Below are 24623 nucleotides of genomic sequence, written 5' to 3'. Positions count from 1 at the left end.
GCCAACTGAGCTACCCGGAAACTCCACCCGACACAGTCTCAATTTTTCCCTTTATATCCACACAACTCGCGTGGGCTGACGAAACGCCAGAGACCCACATCAAGTGCACAGAATCTCTGTGTGACTTGGAATTGTGGTTTTCTGTTAACGTACACAGTGACGTATATATTATGCAAATCTAGTCTTTCAGGTAAAGCTCCCTGTAGAGCAGATGTGAATAATTTCAAGGGAAAAATTGTTCCGGGGCCGGGTATCAATCCCGGGACCTCTGATTGAGCTCTGCCAACTGAGCTACCCAGGAACTCCACCCGACACCGTCTCTTTCATATACTTCCTTAGGCTATTGTTGAATTATTTTACGTAATACATTGAATAGTTCTCGATAGCTTTTTCCACTACAATATTGAAGTACACTATATGAAAGAATACATTTTTTATATGACGAAGATAAATTAAGAATTTACGAGAACGAAATTTAATTTATACTCAATAGCGAAGCGTGACAAAATTTTTGGGTAAGCTGGGCTGAAGGCATGGTTCGGAAATAGTGATCTAGGCCGTGCTTTACGTCGCTAAAACGTAAACGAAACGCAGAAACGCACCTGTTTTTAATTAACTAAATTCTAAATTGATCTTGTCCCTTCTTCGAAAATGTTTGGAAATGCTTGGCTTACCCTGCCTACCCTGAAGCTTCGCCACTGAGTCTATTACACTTTTACTACGTCATACTACCATGGATAAATATATAATAGGACGCGAAACTGCGGTCAGCACCATCCGTATTTGGGGGTCTGAAATAAAGGTGATCAGCGCCCAACGTCGTAGGTGGTGAACATTAGAACTATGTGTTGGGTACATTACCCAGAGTTCTCTATTTATCCGTTCGAGATATTGCTGTACGGGAGAGTCGAAGAGCCGAGATGACAGACTGAAACTTGCTAATAAATGAACATAAAGTGATACGTGTGTGTATAAGCAGTGTATGTTAAACAGTGATGTTTATGGACGTTGTAAAAATAGTGTTGTTGAATGTATTGTAAAGTAATAGTACAGTGAAACCTGTTCAAATCGGAACCTGAATAATTCGGAATCCTGTCTATTTCGGAACAATTTATTGGTCCCGGCGAAATTCGTTTGTATTATTTTGTAATTTTTCCTGAATAAAACGGAAAATGTCCAACGCGGAAACGGAAACTGCCTGCTACTGTTCAAAACGGAAATAATATTTTGGATACACTATATTTTGTAACTATATTTTGAAACAGGGTGTAATTTCAAGGACTATACGAAATATATAGGTCACTAAGATAAAAACAAGTTTTCTTTGCAAAATTTTAGTGAGTGCGAGGGTGTGTTGGCCTGTCAGTCATAAATTTTATTACCCTGTTGAATAGGCAGACGAGTCCCTTCAAAGATTTTCAATGCTTCACACCCGTAAACTGTCGTACCTAGACAGAGCGCAAGTATAGTGATTTCCTGGTAAAAAAAAAGTTGCGTAAAATGTGGCATTAACATTAAGTGATGAAATAAACGTTATCGAGTTAAAGGAAAATTAGAAACGAAGTGTATGTGAAATAACGTTGAAGTTCAGTTGTGAAAAACTCAGTGTGACACTTTAAAGATGAAGATCATAATGAGTGAGTGGCTTGCGGCGAATAATGATAACATAAAAGGAACCAGAAAGAAACTGTTTATGTGGAAATAAATGAACTGTTGTGGGAGTGGGTTCTTCATGACCTTTCAAAGAACATGTCAATTTCTGGATCTATTTAGCAAAGCAAGCCATTGAACTGGGAAAGAAATTAGATAAACCAGAATTCAAGCCTCCTAATGGATGGCTCCTAGTCCAATTAATTAATAATGTGCAGTGATATACAGAAAAATATTATAGTATAGTGTTAGATATTAAATTCAATGAGATTAGTAAACTTTAGTAGTGTTTAATGAGTAATGAGTGAGTTACAATAACATTTGTATAGAAAATGAGATTTTAATCACGATGATTCACCAACGGAATAAGCTACAGAAAGCTGATTTAATATAAGTAGTGTCAAACGGAATATTTTGTATTCCTTGCAGTTTGCAACGTGCCATTTTGTTTTTCATGTATACGAATGATAAAATATTCAATTTTAATGTAATACGTGAATAATACGGAAACCTGTCCTCAAGGGAAAAAAAATTAGGACCATGTCACTTCCGTCTTGAACAGGTTTCACTGTAATATAATAAATTGAACTATCTAAGTAGTTCTTGCAGACTTTTCCATTGTGCTGTACAATAAATACCCAAAGAATACAATCCCAATTATCTAACCTTTTGCTTTATATTTTGTCACTGTCTGGTTATATTTTAATCGGGTAGTGTAAAACACATCGTCTCTTTTATCTTCCTGTTGGCTCCGGTTATAATTTTCAGTAGAATATGCTGTGAGGAATAAAACTGTAAATGTTTTATTTTAAATTGGTTAGTTTTGAATATCGACGAGGGTGGAAGGGAATACTTTCTGCACAGTTTAACATTTTCGTCACCAGGTGCGCTGCTAAATGCATGGAGTAATTACTCTTTTCGCTACTTGGTGCGCTGCTAGATGTAATAACGCCCCTCCCACAAACAGATGGCAGCAAGATCAATTTCTACAACAGCGCCTCTAGTATGTGTTACGGGAAACTCAGTAAGTTTCGCATCCTATTATATATTTATCCATGATACTACTTTTGACCAATAAAACGGTACGAAAGGACATCTTTCAATCAATCATGGCTGTTTATCGCACAATTTCATTGTTTCCCTAGCATTTGTTTAATTTTATTGTTTCCCGTATTATCACTACCCAACCATTTGTTTGCCAACATTTCAAACTGCAAATTCTTTACGGTACTATAAAACACGCTTTGCGATCGTCATTTGTTTACAGCATAGAGAGTCAACTGAAAATGGCGGCTCCGTTCAAACGCTTTGGTCAAGGTAATATTAGTAAAATAGAATTTCAGTAAGTGAATTAATATTTTATTGTATTAGAGTACTTTATTTCTTATAATCTTTATACACTTTCTTCTAATCGTATAATAGTCAATTAAATCCCACTCGAGTTTTGATTTTCTCTAGGTAAATCAAAACCTCTAATGAGATTACTGTTGATAAATGGAACAGAAGGATAATCAGTTTCATCCATTACTGAAAATATAAAGGGAAAAGAAATTTAAAAAATATTTTAAAAATCGCTTAAATGGAAATGAAGTAAAAGTCGGAATAGAAGACAAAGAATTTTGTCAACAGGAATATGGAATGCGAGAATCTAAAATAATAAAAATGGGATTGTCATCCAAAGATAAGAGAAGTTCAGGGAGATCACAAAAGATATTAAAGAAGTAAATTTCAGTTTAAAAGGACATAACTCTTAGGAAGAAAGGTAAGAGGAGCACGAAGACGGCCAGCTTATTTTCATAAGTTCCAAACTGCATATATTTAAACATCTTTATTTTAAATATTCTATATACAAGTTAAAATACTTTAAAAAATAAACTATATAAAGAGTCATGTCATTCAAAATAATACTTTTCTACAGATAATAGAGGCTGAAAATCACAGTGAATCGTTTTTCCTGGCACACTCAGCATTGTCATGATCTTTGGCATATTTTTGGTTACCATCGTCCACTGTTTTTACTTCTTCCTCGTCGGTTTCTTTATCACGGGCTTGTACTGGGGCATTACCACTAGTTTCGATGGCGCCTTCATCAATTGTCACATAACCATCGCCATCTTCATCACCTTTACTGTACCCCAAGTTATCACTGCATCCTTGCATTTGCTTATCTTGCTCGTCTACCTTTTTTTCACTTATGTTTGTGTTCTCCGTGAATTTATCTGCAGACGAGTAAGACTTTGACGCTGACGTGTTGATCGGTACGGTTTCTGTCACTTGTTTCTTGGCGACATCGTTCACTTCCTTCCCTTTCTGCATCCCGGAGAGATCTATTTCTACCAAGTCAGTAGAATTGGAATTTTTGGGTTTCTTTTTTACGATGTCATTTCCCTCAACCTGAGAATTGAGTCACATAATATTAATGCAGTTTTCAGTGAATCTACATTGTTCATACATGGATTTGTAGCATTCGTGCATAATGATTATAAACATATCGTTGTTCCTGCAATAACTCCTATGTGCAAAATATACAATTTTTCAGTAGGAGGAAGAAACACATTTATTCATCCTATGGCAGCCGTACATAGGATTTTCTAAAGAAAGAAATACAAATACATAAAGGAGATTTTATTATTTGCTGTATCACTATTTAAGTTATTTGAGCAAAAATCTGAAAATCGATAAATATGTCACATAGGAGTTATTGCTGGAACAACGACGATATAGTGTACATATGTAAAAGTACATGTATAGAGTCTACATGATGGCCTTAACTCTGCCAGGGAAAATAAAACTATTATAATTACATGCGAGAATATAAGATTCCTGAGAAAATTCCACAAAACACTGAAAATACATATTTCAACAATTTTAATTGTGCCTTTGTTTGTAATATTTTCTCATTTTGTCCTCCCACGTTATCAAGAGGTCTAAATTATGCCATTCCTTGAAATGTTGTCTCATTTTCCCCCACGATATCATTAGGTTTAAATTTTGTGCACTTTATCAGTACGTCTAAATTATGCCTTTTCTATATTATCAATATTATCAATAAGTCTAAATTATACCATTCCTTGTAATATTGTCTCATTTTCCCCCAAGATATCAATAGGTTTAAATTATATCCTTCCTTGTAATATTGTGATACGTGTTTTCTCCTTTTGTCTTTCTCCACGATTAGCTTTATTTTCCTTTCTTGTAGCCCCGTAGCAAGTATCAAATTTATAGAACATTTCTGAATTAAAATTTGAGGCTCCTACTAACTGTTTACACCGCTCATAAATTTAGCAATTCTTTTTTCAACTTCCTATTCTTTTCAAAAGAGGTCTTTATGAGTCAAAACATGCTTCAAATCAGATTTTCTGAAAATAACGTTAGTTTTTTTGTTTTTAATATGTCAAGTCTCTCATAAATTCTACTTTCATGGTGTATTCTAGTATTCTTTTCATAACGTCATCCTAAATGAATAAACACGTAACCTGAAGTTTAATAACATTTCATTATTCTTTATTCCTGCCGTTGCTGAATTATTAAAGCCTACAAAATGTTTCTACTACATCTTGAACTTTCAACGGTTCACCTGAAAAGACGCAGAATAATCGTTTAAGCTGTAAATGGTAGTCTTATTATTTTATTCCCTGTTTGACTAATATTGTATTCCAACCAACCTCGTTGGACTTGAAAATCAAATGAAGAGAAAGAAAACCATAGCGAAATTGAAATTCCCAGTAAAACAACTTAGCTGTAGTCGCTTCATTCTCTTTAAGAAATACATCTGAACGCTGCGTTAAAGACGCTTGATACAAACCTGTGGCCGCTTACGAAGGTAGAACTTGTTGAAAAGAAAGTATACAGTTCCTGTGATGGTGCATGACACTGCGAATATGCGGTATGTGGGTCGAGTACCGAACGCCTTCATCATGTAACCTCCGATCAGACTTCCCGCGCCCTTGCCTGGAAACAGTCAATTAAGTTCCCATTACCATCATTATCTCTCGTCGAGGATTTGGGTTTTTAACACGTTCGTCCTTAATGTTACAAAACCTACTCACTAACAAGTGAGATATCCTGGTTATATGGGGGCTGTTTGTAAGGAATAGCATCAAGTTTCTATGAAGGCAAAATTTCAGCCTCTCCTCCAGAATTCAAATTCAAGTTATCTGGATCTGCGACTAGAAACGCTTCCACTTCAGAAAGAACCATTTAAGTAAGTATAATCGAAAATAAGGGAATTGCTGTTTCTGTTTGGAAAATTCTAGGCTAAATGTTATACGTGTATTTATTTGAACTAGAACATTGCATTCTTGAGAATAGCGCACGTGTGAAGGAACTCACCCACGCCGAAGTACACGCCGCCCAGAAGTCCCTGTATGCTTGAGTCTGTAGTAGTGGTGGACAGTTTGGCAGCGTAAGTAACGGCTGCAGTGAACGACAGAGACGATGTGACGCCCTCCATAGCCTCAAAAATGAGACACAGCCACGGGTTGTAGATCAGGGAATATCCTAGACAACACAAGACGTCGATCTATAAACCAGGGTTGATTTTTCACTTCCAAATAGCAGTAACACTTCTCAACTCAAACGAGATTACTGAAACCTAGAGATAATGAATAATTGTACCTCATATATTGTATGATTTTTTATATAGGCCTATTAAATTTTGAATAAAAAGTGTTTATTCCAGAAGTTGCCAATTAGTAGAGCTCGGAATCTTTTCTTGTGGATAGCTCGATAGTAAGGAATGAAATTTAATATTGAGTCCATGAATAAAGTTATCATTTTATTTGCATTGAAGCCGCGAGCATATTTAAATAGTACCGAAATCTCTATAATCAGCGTCTAAAAGTCGCCTATTTCTTTAACCGATTAGATTAGCAATGAAAACTAAAAAAAAAAAGACATGAAGATGTATGAGCATATATTCACAGTGTGATCTTAACGTTAGTGTGGGATTAAGAAGGTGAACCAACATTAAGAGCTAAGAGCATATTGCTTAATAGCAATGTGATAAGTAGACTTCGTTGAATTGCCACACGCAGAATGCAATCAGGTTGCCGATGTACGGTAGTATAGAGGAGGTGAGCGGCCGCCCGGTCTCGTAGTATAAGCAGTTCATGTTAAGAGATATGACCGGTCCAAAGAGATAGATCAGCTACAGCTAATGTATACCTATGTAAACACTTGTTTTTGCATTACTGTGGTTGGAATAGTCAAAGCTTAACATTTGTTCAGTGCAGACAAGAATTCAATCAAAGATACTACAATGAGAGTGTTGCTGTTCCAAATAATTGCCCCTGGAATACCCTTACCCCCGCAGCCAGTCTTGACCCGTTGAAAACCTGGTTGAATGCTGTTAATTATTATGCAGAACATTACGGAAGAATAATGGAGGTAATTGATGCATTGGATATCACAGACAGTTCCGCTGTTGCAGCTGTAAAATCATTGCCTTCTGAACAGCTATTGGAACATATTCTGTTCATTGATTCTAATTTTAAAATCGTGTCCAAAAGCATCATCCTGTTAGAATCGTCTAAACTACAACTCTCAGAAGCCCTTAATATAGAGGATAAAGTATCACAAACCATTATCCAAAATAGCTATTCATTAATTTGAGAAAAAGTGAAATGTAAGTTCAGAAACATTATTGCTAAAAATTCTGCCTATTCACAACTTCGTATTATAAATGATGTACCATCAGGTCACGAGAAGACATCTGAAGTTGGTGTACTAAAAGTAGTGACTTTCCGTTCTTCAAATATGTACGTATTACATCGTGTGATGTTGGACGTACATTTTCCCAAAATAAAAACTTTTTAAGTGACCATCAGGGGAGGTTACTTTGCAGTCGCTCAAAATGTACGTAACTCTTCAATGCAATGTACATATTCAAGGATGATGTGAATATCTTACAATAAATTTTAAGAGTTAATATATCTCACTCTAAAATAATTGTGTATTTACATGTTTAGACATTTCCTACTTCAATGATCATTCATTATATTTCTTGAATGCAGGATACAGGTTTTATTGTAACCGCAGTATACTGCTCAGTGTTTACATCAGAGGCATATTCCATCCGTTGCACGCCTCCTTCTCATACAGTCTATACCGCGTGCGCAGTAAACCTTGCGATTCTCGTGGCAATTCCACGAAGTCTAGTGATAAAAAACCTATCTTCACTTCACTGCGACGCTTTTGCTTAGAGCCTGATGTGTGGCACTGTAATGAATGACATTCATCTCGTGTGTAAGGGAATTGTGTTTTGTCTGTCTAAAACATAATATTCTATTTATCTTTTCTTCTTCCTCCTGTATCTATAAAAAACGTTAATTTCTCAGGAATTCAGACTGTGATTCATCAATCTGTCTGTTTGCCTATTTATTTATGTTTATGATGATGCTCGAAGTAGCATTCTTATAAAGCATTTCCATGAAATTCTGTATAGAGAGTGAATGTTTAGCTATCTATTCAATTTAAAATTTAAATTATGGTTTACTTAACGACGCTAGCAACTGCAGCGATTATATCAGCGTCGCCGGTGTGCCGGAATTTTGAACCGCAGGAGTTCTTTTACATGCCAGCAAATCTACAGACAAGAGCCTGTCGCATTTAAACACACTTAAATGCCATCGACCTGGACCGGGGTTCGAACCAGCAACCTTGAGCACAGAAGGCCAGCGCTATACCAACTACGCTACCGAGGGCGACTCTATTCAATTTAAAACAAAGACATTAAATAATATAAAGTTCAAGAACTAATCCAAATAACTATAATAATGTGTAATAGTGTCAATTTCTGGTACATTACGATTCTTGAAAGTGAGTTCTGTAAATTACCTTATTCCCTCACTAAAATTCGAACAATGTCAAAATAGAAAATTTAACTTAAATCGTATTTGGTCTATACTCTTAAGAAATATAAAATTGCGAAAGTTCTCAGTTCCTCAGTATAGCATTCTTCAGTTTTTATGCTGTAGTTGGCTCAACTGTCTTAAGGATAATATCGAGACGACGACGATGACGATTAAGTTCTTATTGGATCTCTTTCTGCTATAATTAATGTGCACACCTGATGCGTTCATTTCTTCTTGGACACCTCAGTTATTTTTTGAAGTTCGAATTGTACGAGGTGTTATCATTAAATTCCGAGACCTGTTCCATAAATGGAAATAAAATTACCCGATTTAAATTTAGCTCCCTTCACCTTCAAAGTAGTCCCCTTGGGCAACTATACAGTGATCCCAGCGCGTGTGCCATTTTTGAAATGCCTCCTGGAAGTCGTGTTCTTGAAGCCTGTCAAGCATCTTCTGCTATTAGCGTTGGATCTCCTCCACAGTACAAAAACGGCGACCCTCTAACTTGAATTTCATTTTCGGAAACAAAAAAAGTCGCAGGAGGCCAACTCTGGTGAATACGGAGGTGAGGAGTGACGACCATTTTATTACGGGTGCAAAACTGGCATGTTGCGAGAGCTCTGTGAGCTGGCACATTGTCGTCATGGAGCATCCATTTGGATGTGAACGTGATGATAATTTGAACCTCTCCAAATGACATGTTGACGATGTTAGCAATTTCTCTGGTGGTAATGCGTCGATCATCATGCACAATTTGTCGAATTTTTTCGATATTTTCGGCAGTGTCGCAAGTGTGTGGTCCGTCAATCTGACCTCTCGTCGTCCTCCAGCGATGTTCTGCTATTTCTGAAACTCGAATGCCACTCAAAACACCTCGCCCGACTCACTGGTTGATTCCCGTAGGCTTGCTTCAACATTCCACGGGTTTCGGTTGCCGATTTCCCGAAGAATTTGATGTTGACTCTCTGCTCCAGTTTCGAGCCCATCATGATTTCGCAAATGTGCGGATGCACTTGCTAAAAAAAACCTTGTGTAAGACAGGTCTCGTCCACACCTGTGGAGTAACGGTCAGCGCGTCTGGCCGCGAAACCAGGTGGCCCGCGTTCGAATCCCGGTCGGGGCAATTTACCTGGTTGAGGTTTTTCCGGGGTTTTACCTCAACCCAATACGAGCAAATGCTGGGTAACTTTCGGTGCTGGACCCCGGACTCATTTCACCGGCATTAACACCTTCATTTCATTCAGACGCTAAATAACCTAGATGTTGATACAGCGTCGTAAAATAACCCAATATAATAATAACACAGTCTCAATGAAGATAGCGCTTTGAAACTTTGTGTCACGTCTCTTCAAGGTCGTCTAGTATCACTGCTACGCGCGCGTGTCAATCACGTGATCCCTTCGCCCACAACAGACACAGTCTCAAAATTTAATGATCCACCTCGTAGTTCATAGCGATCTGTGGGCATCTGTTGTTCTGCATTCTTTAAATGTGCTCTACCCAAAACAATTTTTATATTTAACTCTTGAACCGAATTTCTGCTTCAGTATTAGAAAACTAAATATCATGCAGGAGATGAAGTTCTTTCTTACAGTTAATGAGTACACAAGGTTAGAGGGCTGAAAATAATTATTTGATTCTTATAACGTTCTTTGTCAGGTTTTGGCGGCTTCACTCTAATCTTTCACTTACCAAATAGTCTTATAGCGTAAAATATGAAACCGATGAACAGCACATTGGCATGCCCGATCTTGTCAATGATGAGGCCAGAGAATGCAAGGAGAGGAATTCCTGCAATGCCGCCAACTGTGATTGTAATCCCCATGAGTGAGCGCGAGCCGCCCAGGTCCTGCAGCAGCCAGAAGAGGAAGCTCTCGATGTAGCCCCACGCCGTCCCTGAGAACACGTAATGGATCCAATGCTACTGCAATAATGAAATAGTACATAGAAAGCTTTTCAATAACCTTGAATTCAGCCCACGAAGAATGATGAGATTGTATCTTTCTTGCAGATGAGATGCATAACAAGTGCATATTAATGTACAGAGTAAGTAAAGAGATATGAAACACTGTTTGTAGCTTTTATTAAATTTATTAATAATTTAAGTATGCTTACAAAGGTTATAGGATGAGACAAAGGATTATTCTGAACATCTTTAAAAAATATCTTTTTAATTTATAAAGAATGTGTCAAGGAATGTTTTTTAACAAGACAATGTTTATCTTTTTCCATTTTTGCATTCTCCAGACTACAAACGTATAAAATAATATTTTTACCATATAAGGTAAAGTATTATTTTTCAAAAAATTGCCTTAAATTTATGATCCCATATTGGGTTTAGCTAACATTACAAGAAATTAATTTTATTAAATGACAATTTACTTATATGTAACCTATTAGTAAACGTTGTGATCGATTTCATCAACAAAGTAAAAACATTGGGATGAAGATTTTTTTTCTTCGGAAAGAAATGTGAAGTCTTCAGAAAAAAAAATATTTTAAAAATTATTTAAAAAAATAAGAGTAACGGTCTCACTCAACCGTAGGACAGGCAGAATACATACGTAACTGGCCAAACCATTGAACGTAAAGTGTGCAGCAAAACGAATATTTGTAGAAGAATGGGAAGAGGAATTCTTTTGTTGTGCACAAGAAGAAAATGTAACATGTTTCTTATGTTCTAAACTTCTTCAGGGGTTTCATATTACCACCACAAAGTGGCATTATACAAAACTACATCGTCACGTGTACTTTGCCATAATAGTAATACTGATTAAGGAAAAAGCGTTGCTGAATATCATTTTCTGATATTATAAAATTTTAAAACTTTGCAAAGAAGCCTAAATAAGGTAAAATTTCAGAGATTCAAAAATTTCCTGAAAATTCACATTAAAAATATCCACTACCTACTTAGGTCAATTTGTGCTAGGTTTATTTCAATGTTCGGCTCCACATATATTATATGTGAGCAATTTCTTTCAAAAATGAAACACGTTAAATGTAAAGCGCGCTCCCGATTGACGGACCAACATTTATTTGAGCAATTACAAATTGCAATTTATAATGAAGAACTAGATTTCACTTCAGTAAATAAAACATAGGAATAGGCTGATGAGTAATTTCAAATCCATGAGAAGGATGCTGAGACATCATATAGTTCGGTTACTTATTTCCAGATTATACGGGAGGGCGAGTTTCAGTTCTCTACTCTCCCCAGGTTTTTTTTTTTTTTACCTTGGGGATTTAGGTGAAGTGAATTTTAATGGCAGACAGAGTAACTATCTCATGCCCCCATGTTTTAGATTGCTACCAGTGCACTTCATTAGAACCAGGTACCCAGCTTCGAAGCCGTTAGCCCTGTGAACTTACAATATATTTATTTTCCCCTATTATCATAATACAGGGTTGTTATCTAAGAAATTTGCAATTTCTTTGTGATAGTAGAAGAGAAAGAGTGAGGGAAAGGAAGTGGTCCGTGGCCCATTTCTTTTAGGGCTCATCCCGACATTTGTCTAATTGCTCAAGGGAAACCACGGAAAAACCTAGAGCAAGATGAGATGTCGTGCTGACGACAAGCCAATTGGCTATAGTGGGGTCGGAATATGTTCAGGTGGGAGGTTTGGTTTAATCATTATTCAAAGTACAAATACATTAAAGGTACATAAAAAAGTGTTTACAATAGGAGCAATGCATCTATGCTGCCAATAACGTGATGACCCTGAAACAGAGAAATAACATTATTAGTGCATTAATAGATTTGTCTGTGTGTAGAGTCAAGTGGTTATTTAGTGTTCAAGTTGATATTCGTCTTGTACGTTGTCGTTCCAAGCTAGAGGGTGGAGTACGCTCTTAGGTCTTATATGTTTGTCTAATGCAGGGTTGTAATTTCCTAGTGAAGAAATTAGTGGGTTTGTGCTGCTGTACTTGGTGTACGTGCAGAAGGCTTGATTTGAAATATATTCTTGAATTGTCGAAATTTCTAGTTATTCATGAATCAATCTAACAGGAGTTACTCTAGGAAGTCCTGTGATGAATCTTAAAATTTTGTTTTGGAAAACTTGTAATTTTTTACGGACTGTAATAGGTGCATGTCCCTAAGCAGGACAAGCATATAGTATTACTGACATAATTAATGTTTTATACAAAGTTAGAGCTGTGTGTATGTTTAGATGTCTGCTTTTATTTAATATTGAATAAAGCTCCACCATTCTAGAATTGGAAAGTCTGAGTTTTTGTAGTACATGTTCGGAGAAAGTGAGCCGTCTGTCTAGTATTACTCCGAGATATTTTACTGAAGTTTTCCACTCGATTTGTGATCCATTCATGGCTAATTTTGTGTGATTTATGCCCGGTCTATTGAATTTATTTCTCCTGCTAAAAAATATGGCTTGTGTTTTTGATATATTTAATTTAATTCTCCATCTGAGGAGCCATGGTTCAATGTCACGTAGGTGACCTTGTAGCCTATTAATGGCAACAGTTGGCTTCCACGATGCCGTGACTCTCCCCAGCCTACTACTTTCTACCACCCCTTGTCTTGCAAGGCGGGTTGCATTTCATATGACGTCATCTATGCCGACTCCTGAGCTAGATGGGGAGCATTCTTCCTAGCAGTTAATATTTGTAAACAAAACGCACGGACCAAGGATGCCTATCCTGATACAGCTTTATCCGAACCGTACATAACATTTGGCCAAGTCTTTTCTTACTAGGAGAAGATTCAAGAAACATTTGCGACATTCAATGCGGTGTGACCGGAAAAACAAAAGTGATTTAATGCAGGACATCCAACGTGCTTTCGAGGACCTGCACAGATCATGTCAGAGTAGTCCGAGGTAAGGATAATATCATGCTGAAAATTTGTAATAAATATGTCCATAAATATTTAGCTTTGTGCTGCGTGTGTTATTTAATTTAACTAACCTAGTACGAATATGGCGATGAAGAGCGCCACTATCTCAATATTCTTGAGGACCAACATGACGTCCGACACGACGTTCGTGGCCGGAGCTTTGAATTCCAGGTTGATGGTGAGCATCAGCAAGCCGCTGGCAATCTTCAGTCCCGCGTACAAGTAGAAGGCAGGCCTGCGCACAAAGCGGTAAGTTGCAACATACAGGAACTGATACACATAAATGCCACAACTTATGAATTTAAGTTTGTCAAATTATATTCACTTCTGCTGTTTGTGGGATGAAGATAAATGCAAACAAGATGAAGACCATGGTTGCCGGAAGAAAATGAAGAAGGTAAACGTCTGAATACTAAATGAAGCTGTAGAGCAAGTGAACACCTTAAAATATTTGTGATGTACTACTGCGTGTTCAGTTCAAAGTATGTCATGGTTCGCTGTATGCCGTCATGTGGCTAGCCGATGAGCCTAGAGAATTCAATCTTCCTACACTTCCGCAGAGGTGTATTACCTGTGTGCCAGAGAAGTTTCCTACCAATTACGGCGTTCATTCTTAAGAGTTCATATCGATACGTACGATAACGTCGGTAGTGGCAGGAATGTGAATTATTTGGAAACACGTACTGAGGTGAGTTTTTTCTTACTGTCGCGACATGTCGGTACATGGGGAGAGGGTTAAGACGATTACTTACATATTTGTTGACATTAACTTCGACGGTCAACATGGACACGGAGCATTTGATTTGTGTTGTGGAATGTTGCCGTACGCAACCGATGATAACATATACCCTGCGTACGACTTGCCCGCGCAAAACACAGTTCGAAAGAGGTTATGGTAGCACACAGACCGTATAGACCGCCATCTGTTGCTACGACGTTCAAGTTATATCGTACACGTTCTCAAGTTCAGATTGAACGCCTTGAATAATAGGCAACTTCTCTGACATAAAAGCTTAAACTCGCTTCAAATCGCTGACTCACAACAGTGACGTCATGACACACTTTGAAATGAACATCCAGTATAAGCAGTAACATGAGCTGCTATCAGGAAGTCCAAAGAAGGATAGCAATTGCAAAGGAAGCCTCTAATAGAAAAAGGAACATCTGCGAATCTCTGGAAAAATAACTAAGGAAAAGACTAGTGAAGTACCTTATGTGGAGTGTGGCATTGTATGGAGCAGAAACATGGGCATTACGACGAAGTGAAAAGAAGCGAATAGAAGCATTTGAAATGTATGGAGAAGGATGGAGCGTGTGAAATGGATAGACAGAATAAGAAATAAAGCTATGTTGGAAAGAGTGAGTGAAGAAAGAATAATGCTGAAACTGATCAGGAAGAGAAAAGGAATTGGCTGGGTCACTGGTTGAGAAAAAACTGCCTAGTGAAGGATGCACTGGAAGGAATGGCGAACGGGAAAATAATTTGGGGCAGAAGAAGACATCAGATGGTAGACGACATTAAGATACATGAATCATATGCGGAGACTAAGAGGAAGGCAGAAAATAGGAAATATTGGAGAATGCTAGGTTTGCAGTGAAGGACCTACCATTTGGGAGAACACTCTAATTGATTCATTGATTGGATTGATGCTGTTTGTAGACCTATATGCAATTGTTTCAGATGTTGATTAATTTTAAAGAATTGAGCACTTCAAAATAGTTATCAAGTTTCATTGTGGAAAGATTAAACTCGCCGGAAGTCGGTGTATCCTTTTCCCCGGCTGGCGTAGTCAATGAGTAGGCCGGACAATGGCGAGCTGATCATGCCGCCAATAGTGGCGTAAATCCTCTGTAGGCCGTAATCGGCGCTCTGCTCGCGGAGGATAGCAATGACGGCACCCTCGAACATGGCGAAGGCCGTGCCACCGATCATGCCGATGAAGACGCGAATCACGAGGTAGGTCCAGAAGGTGAGGCTTATGTTGTACAGCTCCTCCGTTTCGAGGTTGGAGCACACATGCTTGCGGGGCGCCGTCACGAGGCATCGCGGCGCGCACCTGAGCGGACCATTGCTTCCCGGCACCGAGACAGTCACCTGCAGCAGTCACCAAAAAAAGACGACGATAAATATGGCGATGGTGAAAGAGGGATAAAGAGAGAAACGCAAAATGGAAGCAAATAGAAAAACACCGGGAAGTATGAGAATAGAATAACGGAGGTAGAACTGTATGCAGCTTATAATTAATTTAGCACAAATTTACATAAAATAATATTTGTATATTTTTGCCATTTTTATAATGGCGGGTACTTAAATGTTCGTCATTCATCCACATGAAGCCAGTTGTGCAGTTCAATTTACCAACAGAGTCGTTACCCAGGGTGCGCATCGTACGACGCTGGTCTACGCTACACCCGTGATGAGATGATGATGATGATGGTTATTTGAGAAGCTTTTTCCTAAAGGTACTATATCACACATCTGCTGGTCTAAAGCATAGCATTAATTTTGGCCCTCGGTTGTACAATGCTTTAACTAAATTACACCCAGAACTTCTAATATGTAACCCACTAACATATAACAAGAAAATTAGAAACGTGTTAATATCTTCAATTTGATTAAATAAATTTATAGCCTATGTGTATGAATTAATCAACCTACATTATATTTGTATTCTATAATTTTGAAATATATATATAGTCCTACTTTTCACGTGCGATATTATTCTTCTCTAGTGTTAATATTATATTATATGATTCCATTGCCGCTGCAATTTAAATTTTTGTTCCTATTTTATTTTACTTATTTATTTTTATTATTATTATTTTTTTATTTTCTATATTTCTCTTACATTAATATTGTATTATATCATTTCCGTAACTGTAATTTTAATTCTATTTCCTATTTTATTTTATTTTATATTCTCTTATAGGCCTATTAATATTATATGTGAACTGCGACCGAACACGAGCGCTGCTCATTCGGTCTCAAATTTTGTTAATACTACTGTATCTCCTGTTTTATATTGTTTGTATTATTTTATTTCTATTTCTCTTGTTTGTTTGTAATTATATTCTTTATTCTGTATATTTAAATTTAAATAAATAAATAAATAAATAAATAAATAAATAAATAAATAAATAAATAAATAAATAAATAAATAAATAAATAAATAAATAAATAAATAAATAAATTTTTAATGAATTTTAATGTTTTTATATACACAAGTAACTGATTCGGTTTGTGCTGTTAGTTCGAGCAAAAAAGTAGTCTACTATATCCAATTAAAATCAATATTTTAAAATACAATTTCTTTCCAATACATACTATATCCATCAAAGTACTTGTTCCAAAAAATTCTACATCCAGTTTTGTGACAAGATGTACTATATCTTATATGAATGGGCAATGCCGGAATTGCTTTTGTCATAATGTTCAGTCAATTTAAGAGAGCAGTGTATTATGGTAATACATTAATGAAAAGCATTTTAGTTTTGTCCTTTAAATCTGTAGAAATTTGGTCCGAACAAATGTAACATTTTAAAATTTCTTTGCAGAACGGAAAGTTATATTTGTTCGGATAAAATTTCTGCACATTTGAAGGAAAAAAGTGAAATTATTCAATCACGTATTGCCATAATACACTGCTCTCTTAAATCGATTGAACATATTGAGAATTAAATCAATGACTTTCCCAAAACACGCTATGAAATTTTTCATATAAAACAATTTTTGAATAATTTCGAGGGAAAAATTGTTCCGGGGCCGGGTATCGAACCCGGGACCTTTGGTTAAACGTACCAACGCTCTCCCAACTGAGCTACCCGGGAACTCTACCCGACACCGATCCAATTTTTCCCTCTATATCCACAGACCTCGAAGTGGGCTGACAACTGTCAAGCAACCAACACTGAGTGCACACTAACTCTGTGTGACTTAAATTGTGGTTTTCTGTTAGGTGCAGTGACGTGTATTATGCAAATCAAGCTTCCAGGTATAACTTTACAGGGAGTTACACCTGGAAGCTTGATTTGCAAAACAATTTTTATCTTGAAAATGAAGCACAAACGAGCAAAATTGTATTTAACTGTTACGCTTGAAATATCTTAAAGAATAACTCCCTGAAATTAAGAACATTACTTTCGGTTCATTCTGTATATAGCTCCAGCAGCTGCCTCCTTTTCGCAACGAAACTATTGGGAGCTCAGCTCCAATTCCACTGCAACTTATTACCAAATGCTCGGAATCACATCGTTCTTGCACTAGAAAATCACGCATATTTTTTAACTTATGAAACAAGCAAATCATTAATTTCACCAAAAAGTGTAGCCACTAGAGATGAACAAAGATCGAGAAAGCAAGACCAAAGCGCCTGCAAAGCCGAAACCCCGCAGGACAATGTTGTATACGTCGCGTCGTTGACGTAAAGACTGCTTGCGAGTGTTTCGAAACTCCGAGATTGATCACTCCCGAAGTCCCGAACGTCAAGCAGCCTTGAATCGCCTCAGTTGTTTATATCTGACTGAACTTTTATCTACTTTGGCATATATATGTGTGTGTATAAACAATCAAGTAGCCTATTTGAAACATCATCTCTACCTTTCAGTGTATAATAATCCGTTCCCCAGTCTTTATTTAATTACTAGGCCCTTATTAAAAGGCTAGAAATTTTCTTTTCATATGTTTGAAATCTAGTGTGCAATCTCAAGTAAAAATGTATTAAAGTTATGTTTTATGTTTCTTAGAACTTCAAATTTATTTGAGATTTTTTTTTCTATTTATATAACCATAGGTAATATTATGTCCCGCGCCGTAGTGTCGTGGTCTAAGGCATCCTGTCTAGGATTCGCGTTACGGAATGCGCGCTGGTTCGAGTCCTCATGGGGAAGAAATTTTCTCATGAAATTTCGACCAGTGTATGGGACCGGTGCCCACCCAGCATCGTGATGCACTTTGGGAGTTACGATACCTCCATTCTGGTTGGATGATCGTCCACCTCTGCTTCGGCATGTGGCCGTGAGGCCAGCAGCCGGCTGGTCGGTCTTGGCCCTTCGTGGGCTGTAGCGCCACGGATTATTATTTTAGGTAATATTATATAATAGAACCAGAACATTGTGATAACTACGATACTGTTCTGTTTTGTCTTTTTGTCTCATTTAAACATTTATAATGGTATTTATTTCAATGAGGTATGTTATTCAAAGTTACGAAAACTTTCCACGCCGACCAAATACTATTTAGAGAATGATGAGCGAGACTCGAAGCGCACGAGAATGACGAGACGAGACTCGAAAGACAAATGCAACGAACACAGAGAGCGGGAGCGGCAGTTAGTTCTGTTCATCTCTAGTAGCCACCCCCTTCTTGCAGGAGACCCTTCAATTATTCCTGACGTCATTATAATTTGATAGTAGAATTGCAAGGCCTCTGAACACTTGTTGCAAACATTGAGATAGTGAAATGAGTCTCAACACTGTACCTGGCTGTACACGTCACTGCATGTTGCGTTAGAGTTCTCCTTGGAAGCCCAGCCACTCAATCCCAGCACTCGAGACGCTTTGTTGGTCTTGTTGCCGCCATATAGGGTTAATTTGAATCGCTCCCTGCCAGGTTGAATCGTCGTAATATTCTCGTCCACAGCTGCCTCCGTTCCGAAACTGCACTGGTACTCCGGCACACCGGACAGTTCTGATGTGTAACTACTGTTCACCAGCACACACGAGAGGTTGTACAGACTTGTTGTAGGGAAGAAGTATGAGCTGCTGGACAGGTTCCGGATTGCCGATCTGTAAAAGTCGTTGTTCTTCCTGTTGCGGCGGCTGCGCAAGTCTTTGTCGCCAACGCCCGTCGACCTCTGGTCAGGGTTGAATCTGAAAGAGTACGTCTCTGAGGTATTGGACGAAGGCCTGTCGATGACGACGTCGTAGCTGAGCGTCTCTAGGATCTGGCTGCCATCGGCGTTGGACTGGCAGACAAAACCGCACGATTCCAGGACCGCGTCTACCTATCGGCAGAAAGACGTTGCTAGATAACAGAAACATAAGGACTAATGGCTGACACATTATGATTTTTAATACAACATTAGAAGGATGAATTGGGACGGAAAATAAACAAAACGATCCAAATTAATAACAAATAGGTCAAATGATGCTATTGGTTAGGTTCAAAATGTTAATACTTATCCCTGAATTATGATACGGATGATAATAATAATATGATGGTAATTGAGGTAATGCTAGTAATTCAAGACCCGAAAATTGGTCCATGAATTAAGATAAGAGTTCAATATCAGCCACAGACATCAGTTTTAGAAATATTTTTGGCCAAATCAATTACATAGCAAGGATATTTTATGTACGACACTCAACAGACTGAAACAACACTATTAAAATGAACAATTAGATTAATTAAACGTTATATCAAGATATTATTATTAAATACTTAGATAGGGTGGTTCCAAATTAATTCCCATATGTGTGCATTTGAACAATAAAAAGTAGCCTACCAATGCTTCTAGGTTCAAACAGTCTGTCAAACGGTACGGTAATCAGAAAAATATTACGATTTTAAGTGGATTTAAATATCATTTTCGGTTTCCTCCGAATACAAAGCTCAGAATTTTTTTCAAAGCTACTGTGTGTGTATATGTGTGTATGTATATATGTAAACGACAAGCAAATATCTCAAATTGTCCTAAATAAGTGTTCTGAAACAAATACATCTTATCAAAAAAAATTGTAAATTATGTTTTATTTAACGACGCTCGCAGCTGTCGAGGTTATATCAGCGTCGCTGGAGTGCCGAAATTTTGTCCTATAGGAGTTCTTTTACATGCAAGTAAATCTACTGACATGTTTTTGTTGTTGTTGTTTAGGCAACTGTCCGAATACAGGTCTGAACCTCACGAGTGATACCAAGAAGACATCACTAATGAGGCTACTAGGCCAGGAGATAATGGGGTAAGATGGCCAGTTCCTTTCCCCCTCCATTCCATACATCGCCGACTAGCTACATATTACAGTAGTCAGACTTCAGACTACTGACATGAGCACACTTAAATATCATCGACATGGGCCGGGATCGAACTTGCAAACTCGAGCACAGAAGGCTAGCACTCTACCGATTGCGCTACCGAGGCCGATGAAAGGTATGTTGGCATGTACCAACATTATAAACAAATTTTCATGTTTTATGTTTGATTTTGATGTTGAAGGTCAGTTTTGACTGTCTAATTAAATATTTTCTACGTATCTTTTACTATGCCGGTGCTTTTGAAAGAATCTATTTCTATCTGTCCTTATACTTTTTTAACAATATGAAAAATTCACTGTTTTTTTTCTTTAATAATAATAATAATAATAATAATAATAATAATATTAATAATAATAATAATAATAATATATTCTTTTCCGAACTTCTCTGTAAGTGATATTCTGGTCACGAGACATAATCATATACTTTGTCTTTTCGGGATTTAATTCCAAACCTATCTCTTTACTTGCTTCAAGTAAAATTCCCGTATTTTCCCTAATCGTTTGTCAATTTTCTCCTAACATATTCACGTTATCCGCATAAACAAGCAGTTGATGTAAGCCGTTCAATTCTAAACTCTCTCTGTTTTCCTGGAGTTTCCTAATGGCATATTCTAGAGCAAAGTTAAAAGGTCAGTGGATCTCCTTGCTTTAGTCCGCAGTGAATTGAAAAAACATCAGACAGATACTGGTCTATACGGACTCTGCTATATATTTCACTGAGACACATTTTAATTAATCGAACTAGTTTTTTGGGAATACCAAATTCAATAAAATATTATATATAACTTCTCTCTTAACGGAGTCATATACCTTTTTGAAATCTATGAATAACTGATGTACTGTGCCCTTATACTCCCATTTGCCGCTGTATTATAGTAATCGAAATCCAATATTTTCATTTGGCTTTCTTCTTGTTGGCGGTTTTTGTATCGTACAGTTCCGATACTTCAGATGTAGGACACGATTAACATTAACATTACTTTTATAAATTAGATTTATATTAGAATGCTATTTCAATATTTGTGCAATAATGTGTTCTTAAGAAGAGACCTGTTGAAATGTGCATTTACTTGAACACTGGAGTGTTTCTGCCTACAGAAATTATTTATATAATCTACATTAACTTAGCTTCTAGATTTTTATTAGTTGCAGTATTAAAATAGTCTTATTGAAGATTATTGCCATGCTCGGGACCAAAATGGAACCCAGGATCTCATGATCTGGAGACACGAATGCCGACATCTAGATGACGAACCTGTATGTTATAGAATCTGCTTATTATATCGTCATTTTTATAGCATTGATAGATAACATCGCCTGTTGTTCATGCAACTAGTAGAGTCTTGGTGTATCTAAGATTGCATTACATTCTACGAATAATAGTAGGAAAGCTGCCGTATTGTACACTGCCATTTAATACTCTATGGTAGTCTATCAGAGCTTTACAACACTTAAAGCACTGTGCACCCACCCGAAATGTTGACGAAATATTTTAATCACCCTAGAAAGTGGACAGTTGATCATTTTCAAAGGTGATTTTTATAATCCTTGGTAACAAATAACACGACTGTACATTACCTGGTGAGTTCTGCCGTGCATAAGCGAAGAGACTTTGTGACACTCCTGATCGTCACTGATGTTAAAATCCAGAAAGCCGTCACCCGGGAGACCGCCGCACCCTACATCGAGGATCACGCGCTCCGGGTACGTCACCGTCACCCGACCCACAGGCACCAGAAGTAGCAGCAACGAGACGGCGCCCCCCAACGCAGAAAATATGGCCAGCAGGATCTATGGAAAGAGATACCATATCAGTCACTGGATGTCTTCTATTGTTGCTTTCGACAAGTAGGCCTTAATACATACTGAACGCCCTAAAAGTGTAATAATAATAATAATAATAATGATAATAATAATAATAATAATAATAATAATTATTATTATTATTATTATTATTATTATTATTATTATTATTTATTTATTTAACCTGGCAGATTTAAGGCCATACGGCCTTCTCTAACACTCAACCAGGAGGGATAACAATTTTTTGGATTAGGCTCTACTCTTCGACAACTTTATACTGTTGTCACAGAATATGAAGTCATACGTCTTCGTTATTTAGCGCAATACCATCGGCGTTCATTTCTGAAAGTAATATAATCATCTTTTGTATTCAGAAATTAAGCACTTTGTTTCGTTCCGTCATTTTTTATTTACAGTTGATTCCTGATATTATACATGAATAGTGGTTTTTTTCTAGTCTTTAGTGAGCATGGTATATTGCTAACACTGAATAATTAAATGTCTTTTCTGAGAAATACAGGTCCTCATTAATTAACTGTTATAAATTGTTCATTCAATTAATTCAATTTGTTAATATTTTATACACATATTGGCTGCGAAATAATTTGAGTACAATTTAAGTTACATATAAGTACCGGTTTAAGGTTACATTACTTGTTTATTCTGAAAGAAAACGACAAATTCTTTAATGATACCAGCAAGCTCTTTCCTAAACTAAAGTGGATTGAAATCATACAGATGATATTAATTTATTTTTTACAGATCGAATCATGTGTGAAAGTAGATACATTTTATCTTTTGTTATTATGATACGTCTGTCACACCTACCGGGAAACTCCCCATTTTAATCAAATAACTATCGTAAATAAACATTTCACATTGTCTTAATTCAGATCTTTAATGAAAAGAATACAGTCTCTTGAAAAAAAAAGCTGCATCCTCTGTCTGGATCACCCAGTTATGTGAACAATGCCTTCTTTATGTTAATTTCTATTGAGATAAGGGAATGGGAATTAATTTCTTCTTTTATACTAGATATATGTATAACTGAAGTTATTGGAAATGGAAAAAATACAGTTTTCTGTGAGACTGTGTAAAAAAAAATCTACCTTCGAAATTGCGGTAAATATTTCTAGGAGATTTCAACGCAAGATAGAGTCTGAAACTGCTGTACGTCTAGTGTGAGTGATCTATTCCTTCTTTGCTGAATATAGACAACTCTTCATTTTATTGGTTGATCACGGAACTTTTCACATGAGAGACGTAAAGTGTCGACTCTAATGGAAATTGTAATCCATGTTGAATCTTTCGTACACTACTTTTAACACTTGAATATAAATAATTGATTAAATGGCGATCTTACTCGTGTTAATTGTGTAAGCATGTGCGGCTTACAGCTCTTTCGGTGTTTCTTCACACCATCCTCAGAGCCTACTAGATCTCGGCGTCATCTCCAACTTCGCTGCCTGTTGTGTGGGTGCGTTCGATTGTTGAAAAGTGTTGAAATCTGGTGTCAAATAGTGTAATGTGTTCTGAAATTGATCAGTTGTTGAGAATTTGATCAGGGTGTGTTTTGGTGTGTCTGTATATTTCATATTGTTCTAGTGTGTTGAGTTTTTGGTTTTTGGGTTGTATATGTAGGATTTTCATGTCTGTATTTATGTTATTGTATGTGTGGTCAGCATTAGTTATGTGTTCGGCATATGTAGATGTATTGTAAGTAGCAGTGATGTGTTCTTTTAAACGTTCCACATTCCAAAATTTCCGAAAAAAATATGCATGTGCCTAATGCCTACTCACTTCACATGCATGATTCGGATTCCGCATACTGGGGATAGGTGGCAGGCCTGTGACCCATTTTCAAGTTGCACCATTTTGACGGGCCACGTTATGCATGATGTGTATCTGTGAAGAGTTACGCAGTAGCATATTATCAGTGACTAAGAAATTTGCTGAATATTGCACGGTTCTTACTTCTCACATTAAACATACATACAGAGTGAGTAAAAAGTATGGAACAATGTTTATAACTTTCTTATTTCTAATATTATGAACAAACTGTTTATACAAAAGTTGTAAGGTATCAAAGAAGGATATTTTGAATATGTATTCAAATACTATGCTTTTCATTTATAAAGGGTGTGCCAAGGAGTCTGTTTTCTTCTTAAATGGCACCATGTACTTATTTCCCCATTTTTGAATCACCGTTACGTGAGATGACTCGCCTTCCTAACAATTGGCGAACGGCTTCCATCGATTGTCGATGTAACAGTGACATTCCATAGCCTGCGAGATTCCCCGATCTCAGTGTTTGCGATTTCTTCCTGTGGAGACATTTAAAAGCAATGTGTACCGCACACGTCCTGCAACCATCGCTGAACTAAAACAGAGGATTGAAGACGAAAACACTGGCATTCCTCGAGATATGATGC

At 37.0% G+C, this 24623-nt stretch overlaps 1 protein-coding gene across 2 annotated transcripts in view; it reads right to left on the bottom strand.

The window, feature by feature from the left end:
- Window positions 1–3463: 3463 nt before the first annotated feature.
- LOC138704822 (major facilitator superfamily domain-containing protein 6-like) overlaps window positions 3464–24623 on the bottom strand; it is a 110567-nt gene continuing 89407 nt past the window's right edge. For both annotated transcript variants that reach the window (XM_069833112.1, XM_069833121.1), the window contains exons 4-11: window positions 21967–22179; window positions 18834–19358; window positions 15111–15451; window positions 13428–13591; window positions 10197–10400; window positions 5983–6150; window positions 5456–5601; window positions 3464–4044 (exon numbers count right to left, since the gene is read on the bottom strand). In XM_069833112.1, coding sequence (XP_069689213.1) covers window positions 3586–4044; window positions 5456–5601; window positions 5983–6150; window positions 10197–10400; window positions 13428–13591; window positions 15111–15451; window positions 18834–19358; window positions 21967–22179 — 2220 coding nt within the window. In that variant the 3' untranslated portion in view covers window positions 3464–3585. The remainder of the gene's footprint in view (window positions 4045–5455; window positions 5602–5982; window positions 6151–10196; window positions 10401–13427; window positions 13592–15110; window positions 15452–18833; window positions 19359–21966; window positions 22180–24623) is intronic.

The sequence above is a fragment of the Periplaneta americana genome, chromosome 1 (genome assembly GCF_040183065.1).
Source record: "Periplaneta americana isolate PAMFEO1 chromosome 1, P.americana_PAMFEO1_priV1, whole genome shotgun sequence".
Lineage (NCBI taxonomy): Eukaryota > Metazoa > Arthropoda > Insecta > Blattodea > Blattidae > Periplaneta > Periplaneta americana.
The sequence above is the reverse complement of the archived record's forward strand: the minus strand, read 5'-3'. Positions and strand labels throughout refer to the sequence as shown.